The sequence below is a fragment of the Sinohyriopsis cumingii genome, chromosome 8, assembly GCF_028554795.1.
Source record: "Sinohyriopsis cumingii isolate HCF-2022 chromosome 8, ASM2855479v2, whole genome shotgun sequence".
Classification (NCBI taxonomy): Eukaryota; Metazoa; Mollusca; class Bivalvia; order Unionida; family Unionidae; genus Sinohyriopsis; species Sinohyriopsis cumingii.
Genome location: NC_142968.1, coordinates 21,093,594 through 21,103,955, shown reverse-complemented (window position 1 = coordinate 21,103,955; position 10,362 = coordinate 21,093,594). Strand labels below are relative to the sequence as shown.

Genomic DNA, 10,362 nt, shown 5'->3' with positions numbered 1-10,362 from the left:
GCCATTCAGTGCTTTTGTAATCACTACTTTAATAATACTTCTAAAAAAAATAAGACTGTAATTGGTTAAAAACACATCTTTCAAAATTTTGAGCAATTCACCAGATCAGGCCCAGCATCCATATACTGCTCAAACTTGAGTGTGAACTCAACTTTAATTAACAGCTGTTATTTGAAAATTGCAACATATTTTTTAACTGCCTAGTTTTATAAACAATTGTCCATATATTTGCAGGTCAAAACAGATAGAAGATTCCAACTAGAATAGATGAATATGTACACAAATTGAGATGTTTTGCAAAATCTGGGCATGGCATATGCAGGCTATATATATATGTTTCAATGATGCAAAAAAAATATTTTGAGAACAGTCCCTAAATGCATATCCCATGCAGTCTCCATTTTCATTGGCTGTTACAAATTATGCAGATACAGCAATTGCACGTGTGTGTTATTTGGATTTTTAACGTAGCTTTAAAATAAATTCAGTCATATCGCTATGATGTCTGCAGTGTGACAGTTTATAGTGATGTCTAGCAGTGGGGCATCATGCCGCAGACATGTAGCATAATGTCCCACCCAGTCACATTATCCTGACACCAAGCCAAACAGTCCTAATACTAACTTCTTAATGCTGAGCACCAAGTGAGGCAGCTGTTAGTACCATTTTTGTAAGTCTTTGATATGACTCGGCTGGGGATTGAACCCATGACCTCCTGCATCTGAGGCAGATGCTCTAACCACTAGGCTACTGGAGCGGTATGATGAGAGGACTGTTTTCTACTTCTAAGTCATTACCAGATTATCAGAAAAATTAAGGTAAATCTGTTTATTTTTCCATCAGCAAATCCTAACTTCCAATTATCATTTTTAGCATAAATGTACTGCATCTTTTCTCATAAGGTTATAATTTTCTCTTGAACTCCATATGGACTTTATGTGACTCTAAAAATTTTCAAAATACCTGCTTGGGTCTCCCCCGTTTTTTCAAAAGTGCACATAAATATGGCAATACATCCCAAGGGAACTGTCAGTGCTAAAATTTAAAGACGAACTTTGAGTGATGACTTACATTTCTCTGAAGACTCTTTCAGGCTGAGGGTTGATGACTTGCACAGTAGGAGGAATAAGGCAGTTCCCTGATGTCCTATTACAGCCGCCGTGCTGCAAGAATTGATGGAGATTATACATATATAAACTGTTAAGCTTTTGGAGTACATGTATATAAATGAAAAGAACTAAAAGGTCTACATAATACAATGGTCAGCAGTTGTTCCTTTTACCCTCATTGGTACATCAGAGACCTCCAAATTTTAACGTTTTTGACCCCCAGTTTTGACCCCATAGTTTGGTTTTTACTCAATCTGACCCCTTGTATTTACACCAAAGAGATTTTAGACTTTTAATTTTTTAGCAACCTAGTTACTACCCATGTGATTTGATTTTTTGAACCCATTCAATCCCAATAAATGCATTAATCAATTTATTTTTTTCCAAAAAAAGGCCAATAACAAAAATCCCAAATTTAAAGGGGATATATTTTAGTGTTTTAATGTTCTGTATTCCCTCAAATAAAATCAAAGAGTTCTGGGAAAAATTCAAGGTCTTTGCAATTTAAGGAGTTTTCATGATCTTGGACCCTTTGAGACACGACACTGCATCATCATGCCTCATGCCTCCTTTAGTTGCCTCATAGAGCACTGAGAAGAGGGGTGGGTAAGGCAACAGCTGGTGAGTTTGTAATATGGATGTTAGATGCAAACATGTATTTAATGAGTCCTCTTTCTACAGAAAGCCAAGCTTGCCAAGCTTCACAGGGGGGTGTTACCATTTCAAGATTTCCATAATTATCTTTACAGCAACAGGAATGCAAATTTTTAAAAATTACACTATATATACAATTATTGTTTGAAAGTTATAAGAAAGTTTATGTCTGACAAAATTAACAGTTGTTATACTGAAGGAAATTAAGGCAGCAAAGGCATTTTGTTCCAAATATTAGACTGATAAATGGCACTATGATACAGTTACAGGGCAATCAATTGTGGGCAGTTTTGTAGGCAACATGTATCAGTGGCAGTAAAAAGAATGGCATTATAATGGATGTAGACTGTATAGATGAACATAAATAGGTATCATGCAAGATTTTCTCCAATTTTTTTTATTACAATCCATAAATTTAAAACACACATTTTGGTACATTCATTTTAATTACTGATAACTTTTTTATTCTTGTTGAAATCTGCCATGTTTCCTTGGTACAAATCTACATCAAATTATCACCAATACTTGTACCTATGTTTATTAATACATCTTAAGCTGCAATGAATCAAATGTGTACAAAAATGTCAGGCAATACAGAAGTTGTAAACAGAATATAGTACCAGATTTAAAAATGTCAGGCAATACAGAAGTTGTAAATAGAATATAGTACCAGATTTAAAAATGTCAGGCAATACAGAAGTTGTAAATAGAATACAGTACCAGATTTAAAAATGTCAGGCAATACGGAAGTTGTAAATAGAATATAGTACCAGATTTAAATTTCTTTCGGTGATGGCCATCTTTGACTTCTCAAGCTCCATCTCTACTGAAATATAAAAGAGACTTTTTGAGACAAATTTAAAAAAATCATGCATAAATCATAATCCAGTTTTAATGTTCAAATGTTAGAGACCCAACATACACCATATTTATACATTCAGGACTGAAAATACCAAGTTAACAGTCATTTACCCATATTTTTCTTCGGCATTTTAATCTTCTGCATTTTTCAAAGTTTATAATCTAAAGCCATTTCATGAGTGAAAAAGTTTTTAATTCCCTTTCAATTACTGGAGAACTGTATTTTTTTTAAATGGAGGATATTTTCTTTTCCTACACTTATGCCAATATATTTCACCATTTCGTTAAATAAAGCAGCATTTTAATATGTGACAAAGCCCAATCTGATTAAAATCAAATCTCCACTGTCCTAAGTGAAGATCTGATGATGACAGCTTAAAGGTCATGTTCTGTGACCTTAGAATTAAGCCAATAGAAATGCAGCTTTCAAAAATCCAAAAGTGAATCAAATCATTTGGTACACATTCATGCTCTTCATCCACAATGCTCAGTCTCCAAAGGCTTCATCTGATTGGTTGATAAAATTAGTGATTATGGTAATAACATAGGTTACCAGAACAAGACCCCTATATGGTCACTGTCAGACCTTCATGTAGGACAGAGATCTGATTTTAATCAGATTGGGCAATGCCACAAGTTTAAATATTTTTCATAAACACAAATTATGACCAGGTTTTACACAGGAATTTAAACAAGATATTATTATATACAAATATGCTACTGAATGGTTTAGCAAATAATAATTTCCATGCTTACAAGGTAATTCAGTTTCCATTTATTGCTCAAGCCTACAAAATTATTGTTTTTCTTGCTACAAGTACAACTTCTATTTGCACAAAGAATAAATTGCTGCTTGCCATGATGAGGAATCTTGTACATGTGAAACTATTTAACCAATCATTTTGCATATTTCAAACCTAAATCTATCTTGTAGAAGTGAAACTATTTAACCAATCATTTTGCATATTTCTAACCTAAATCTATCTTGTAGAAGTGAAACTATCTGACCAATCATTTTGCATATTTCAAACCTAAATGTATCTTTTACATGTGAAAACTATTTAACTAACCATTTTGCATATTTCAAACCTAAATCTATCTTGTACAAGTGAAACTATTTAACCAAATCATTTTGCATATTTCAAACCTAAATGTATCTTGTACATAAGAAACTATTTAACCAATCATTTTGCGCATTTCAAACCTAAATGTATCTTGTACATGTGAAACTATTTGACCAATCATTCTGCATATTTCAAACCTAAATGTATCTTGTACATGTGAAACTATTTGACCAATCATTTTGCGCATTTCAAACCTAAATGTATCTTGTACATGTGAAACTATTTGACCAATCATTTTGCATATTTCAAACCTAAATGTATCTTGTACATGTGAAACTATTTGACCAATCATTTTGCATATTTCAAACCTAAATGTATCTTGTACATGTGAAACTATTTGACCAATCATTTTGCATATTTCAAACCTAAATGTATCATAAAAAGGACAAACTGATTGCCTTCAAAAGTCTCTACTTCCATCAAAATAATATTTAAGACTTAAGATGGGACCTTCAGAAATACTGTATCCATGCTACTTTTTTTTGGTACTCTTAAATCACTTTTGGTGTGTCCTAGTGAAAGACACTCATTTTCCCCAGTAAAACATTATCTATAAAAAAATCAACTACCTATTAATCTTCAAATCACCACTACTTCATCTTGTATGGTACAGACATATTATTTGCCCTCCTATACTCCTACAGGGACCCCGAGTGGCCGAGTGGTCTAAAGCGCTCTTCATTACAGATCACTGCCATCTCACCTCTGCCTGCAGCGGTTCAAGTCTAGGATTCAGCCAATGTGGGTATGTGAGAAAGCTTGCCAGTAGCTTCTCGTGGGTCGGTGGTTCTTTCCGGTGTTTTCCCAGGTTCTTCCTCCACCATTAATACTGGCCGCCATGTATAGCCTATTGTGTGCTGAAAAATGGCGTTAAACCCCACAACAACAACAACATACTCCTACATGCTAGATTTGCTGTTAACTGCCTTTATGAAATTATGAACTGTATCACTGCAACTAGGAGTTTGTAAATTTTGGCATTGTCTGTCCTTAAAGCTTAAGGAGAAGGATAATTCTGGCCTCCCAATACATCATAAAGTAACTAATAATGAAAATAGAGGAAAAGTGTTATAATGTTTTTCTTTTTTAAAGGGTGTTAAAAATAAGAAAAATGAAAATCAATATCCCCCTTCATTAGTTCATGTTTTAAAGTTTTGTTTTTTTTCTTTCTTTTTTTTTGCAAGGAAAACATCGTAATCAGGCTGCATTTCCACCAGAGAGTTAGTCACTCGTAAGTTTTGAAACAACACTGAATGCTTGATCTTCGCTGTGATATGAATGTACAAAGGCTATGAAGAATCTCCATCAACACAACCTAATATTATCGTCGATTCAATCATGTTTTTTAAATCTACTATACCTCAGCTGTCATCTAAAACCTTCCAGATGAAATTATTCATCACTAGGGCCTTTTTCAATCAAACTAGCATTTTTTGACCATCGCTCTTCAAACAACTGAAATGGCAGTCCAAAATAGCAGCATTTTACAGCAACAAATTGAGTAATTTCTACATTTTGGGGGAAAATAAATATGCACAGGTCATGAAAATGTGCACCCAATCCTTATTTTTTTTTGGTCCTTCATCTTTGCTAGCCAAGATTTCGATATGATAACCCTATCTACACCTTGGCAGACTGAACAGATACTTTAGTGCTTTGTCCTAGCAACATCTACTGGATTTCATGAGTTGCCTCCCTTAGTATGTAATGCCAACTAACCAATAGCATGTAACAGTGGTGCATCAGCTGAAAATGGTGGAAGCAACTGACCTCAAATGGATACTTTGTAAATTTAGCATCGAAAGTATGACTACATACCAGAGGGAAACCATTACAGGTGTATTTGAGTGAAAGGTATTTGTACAAACATGGACAGGCAGTAGAAAATTACTTATTTATCAGTCCATTCAAGCTGTATGCTCCACTTGTCTCAATCGTGTAAGAACAGTGTTTAAATTTAAATAACTTAATTTTGATTGGATATGGTGGCTTGCCACTGCATCCAATGAAATTCACAGACCTGAAGCTCAGAAATATTTGCTTGATACGCCAAGGTGTAGATAGGGTTATCATATTGCAACCTTGGCTAGCGAAGATGTGTGTGCCTATGTCTGCAACGATGAAAATAATTTGCACAAAAGTTTCAATTTTAGCTGGATTCACACAACTTCACACTCTAGACAAACTTATAATGCCATAAGCAGAACACAGCATTCTTTTCCAAATTATTATGCAAAACATTGCATTTATAGCAGCAAACTTCATATGCGATAAATGGAGATGAATTCCCATAAATGTATGGAGTACACAAGAGTATAAAAACACAATGACTGCTCTGGTGGCCTAAGTGGTTAAAGCATCCACCTAGGATGAGGGAGGTCACGGGTTAGAACTCCATGTCTACTACATGTCTGTGCTAGGCATCAATATAAAATGTCATACTGCAGACATTGTAGAAAAATGACTGAAAAGATATTAATGCTACATTAGAAATCCAAATCACACATGCATACATGCTCACCTACAGATATTGTCTTACCAAGATCATTCTGGCACTGTTGGAACTCTTCTTCAGGAATAGTAACTTTTAACTTAATATCATTGGCATGATATTGTTTTTTCAAGTTTTCTGTCACAAAACTTTTTTGGAACTGTTCTTGCAGGCTACCCGTCTGGTACATATCCCATATATCCTTTAAACCATCCTGCGTAGAACATTGCAGATTAAAAAGTATACTCCCTGAGGAAATGTCATTTATTGATCGACCATGATTGCATAAAATTTTCAATGTGTTCATTATTTCCATTGAATCTCGTACAATTTCATTAGTTTGGGACAGCTCTTTACGAAACTGTTCAAAAGCTGCGGGGGTCTCATCTCTACGTCGAATGTTGTGATACGCATGCTTTGCCATAAGTAAAAGCTGCTCTTCAACCTCACGACATGTACAAGCTGACTTTCCTTTGCTGATACCCACAATATCTTCAACATCAAGACTCAGGTTTAGCTCCCCTGAAAAAACAAAAAAAGTAACTCAAGACACAACTTGCACAATTTTGAAAATTTTAATTGTAGACTGCAGACTTAGAATTTTAATAGAACTTTATATGTAACCAGAAGGATTAGTAGAAATTTACTTGCCTTGCTGAATCTACACTATAATTTGTACTGCACAACACTGTGAATTTTATCCTATATGTAACTTGGTACGTTTTTAGGTCAGCATCATTAAATGAAGCTAAAAGTGTCTAATTTGTTTCACGTGACATATTTAATCGCAATTAGGTACCTTTAGCTACACTCAATGACACTGACCTGAACATTTACTGTGTTAATGATAGGATAAAATTTGCGATGCTAAGTGGAATGAACTATAGTCACAAGATGTTTTCCCTGTGTCCATTTTTGTAAACTCTGTACACTGCACAATATTCTTCTCATCAAGAATCCGCTTTTCCCATCTTTCATTTATTACACAACTGCCTCATTTTGAAAGGCAAGAAATAGTACCTCCTCACGTCTATTACAAACTGCTCTAACACTCTAGGGAGCAAATGAATCTTGGGAATTTACAGAAATAGCTCTGATGGAACTAGTACATCATCTGATCATTCAGATTGCTGAAAATTACAGCATAATTAAGCGATGAGTGGCAAAAAATGAAACTTAACTTTCCACAAGACAGCTGAAATTATTAAAATTACTAGTCTGAAATGAAATCTACCAGCCTAGTGCAAGCAAAATACTGCCAATTTAAAACCCTGAAAGTGCTTTATATTTATACGACCAAACATCTTAAATAAACAATTGTCACTCTCTAGCAGCCCTTATTTACCCTGACTTTGAATTTTGAAGTTTAATACATGTACCTAAAGTAATACTAATTATTACCTCATAAACAAAGTTCAAGGAATATGATTGGTCAATCATCAACTCCAGTATTTGTTAAAAATTATACTATCAGGGTGTAAAAACTACAACAAAGTCATTGCTAGAAAATGTGACTTATGTTACAATTTAACTGGCAATACACAACTGGGTAAAAATAAAGAGCAGAAAATGCTAGGATTTGATTTATGATCCAGATATATTACTTAATTAAATACAGAAATGAGTTGCTACTGGGTTGATCATCAGTGAAAATTACGACCATTAAAAAAGGATTTATTCAGCCCAAGGGAGTTAATTGCTGCACCGAATACATTGGCCTTAAACAAGTGTCTGGAAAGCCAGAAATGGCAACTTGTTTTTGATTCTTTAAAGAAAACAAGTTTATGTAATTTTTATGAGACAATAAATTTATTACATCTAAGTTTACTGTTGGTTAGTGTATGGAGTGTAAAAATCTTGTAACATTTCATACACCTCACTAAACCAACTTGCAACTAATAATGTATCAGCCTACTATGTAAAGATACAGCAAAACTTTAAATGTCAGTATGTCAGTTTCCTGACACTAGCCAGGTATAAAATTTGGTTTGCAGTGACTGCCCAGTACAGTGTACTGTCCATTTCAAAGGGTGACACATTTTCGACAAGTCACACAGTAATGCTTTTGATGTTGACTGATTAAATTAAAAATCAGTAGTGGGTGCAAAATCATTACAGTGTATCCCTAAAAACAAACTCTGCTGTAGTAGATCTTAATAGAAATTATCACTATGATTTGGTTTCATTTAAATTTTACTTTTTTTATAAATAAGAATTCTTTTATTTCTGTTCAATGTTGGCAATTATTTTATGTGCCAACATTTTTCCCATAAAATCTGCTTTGTACATGTAAATGTGCATCCACTAGAGCCGTATATCTGTATCATGATAGCTAACTTTGATATATGTATCACAGTGGCAATGCATACATAGGCAGACTAAAAATATACAAGTGACAACATGACTGCAAACCAAACATCAGTAGAATCATTGCACAAATGCATTTTAGGACATGCTATATTATATCAATTGAAAGGATATACTGCATGAATTGTAGGACATGCTATATTATGTCAATTGTAGGACATGCTATATTATATCAACTGTAGGACATGCTATATTATATCAAATGTAGGACATGCTATATTATGTCAATTGTAGGACATGCTAAATTATATCCATTGTAGGACATGCTATATTATATCAAATGTAGGACATGCCATATTATGTCAATTGTAGGACATGCTATAAGTACATCAATTGTAGGACATGCTATATTACATCAATTGTAGGACATGCTATTTTACATCAATTATAGGACATGCTATATTATGTCAATTGTAGGACATGCTATATTACATCCATTGTAGGACATGCTATGTTATATCAATTGTAGGACATGCTACATTATATCCATTGTGGGACATGCTATATTACATCCATTGTAGGACATGCTATATTATGTCAATTGTAGGACATACTATATTACATCCATTGTCGGACATGCTATATTATATCAATTGTAGGACATGCTATATTATGTCCATTGTAGGACATGTTATATTACATCCATTGTAGGGCATGCTATATTATATCAATTGTAGGACGTGCTATATTACATCCATTGTAGGACATGCTATATTATGTCAATTGTAGGACAAGCTATATTACATCAATTGTAGGACATGCTATATTATATCCATTATAGGGCAAGCTATATTACATCAATTGTAGGATATGCTATATTATGTCAATTGTAGGACATGCTATATTATGTCCATTGTAGGACATGCTATATTATGTCAATTGTAGGACATGCTATATTACATCAGTTGTAGGACATGCTATATTATATCCATTGTAGGACAAGATATATTACATCAATTGTAGGACGTTATATTATATCAATTGTAGGACATGCTATATTATGTACATTGTAGGACATGTTATATTACATAATTGTAGGATATGCTATATTACATCAATTGTAGGACATGCTATATTATATTGATTGTAGGACATGCTATATTACATCAATTGTATGCTATATTATATCGATTGTAGGACATGCTATATTACATCAAATGTAGGACATGCTATATTATGTCAATTGTAGGACATGCTACATTATATCCATTGTAGGACATGCTATATTATACCAATTGTAGGACATGCTATATTATTTCAATTGTAGGACATTCTATATTATGTCCATTGTGGGACATTCTATTTTATATCAATTGTAGGACATGCTATATTATGTCAATTGTAGGACATGCTATTTTATATCAATTGTAGGACATGCTATATTATATCGATTGTATGACATGCTATATTACATCAATTGTATGCTATATTATATCGATTGTAGGACATGCTATATTACATCAATTGTAGGACATGCTATATTATGTCAATTGTAGGACATGCTACATTATATCCATTGTAGGACATGCTATATTATGTCAATTGTAGGACATTCTATTTTATATCAATTGTAGGACATGCTATATTATGTCAATTGTAGGACATGCTACATTATATCCATTGTAGGACATGCTATATTATACCAATTGTAGGACATGCTATATTATTTCAATTGTAGGACATTCTATATTATGTCCATTGTGGGACATTCTATTTTATATCAATTGTAGGACATGCTATATTATGTCAATTGTAG

At 33.5% G+C, this 10,362-nt stretch overlaps 1 protein-coding gene across 2 annotated transcripts in view; it reads right to left on the bottom strand.

Moving 5' to 3' along the window:
- LOC149793111 (uncharacterized) overlaps positions 1 to 10,362 on the bottom strand; it is a 41,476-nt gene that overhangs the window by 8,399 nt on the left and 22,715 nt on the right. Inside the window, exons 3-5 of one of the 2 annotated variants that reach the window (XM_089967020.1) lie at positions 6,288 to 6,761; positions 2,534 to 2,589; positions 1,072 to 1,163 (exon numbers count right to left, since the gene is read on the bottom strand). In XM_089967020.1, coding sequence (XP_089823146.1) covers positions 1,072 to 1,163; positions 2,534 to 2,589; positions 6,288 to 6,761 — 622 coding nt within the window. The remainder of the gene's footprint in view (positions 1 to 1,071; positions 1,164 to 2,533; positions 2,590 to 6,287; positions 6,762 to 10,362) is intronic. The other variant, XM_089967021.1, reaches the window with a different exon arrangement.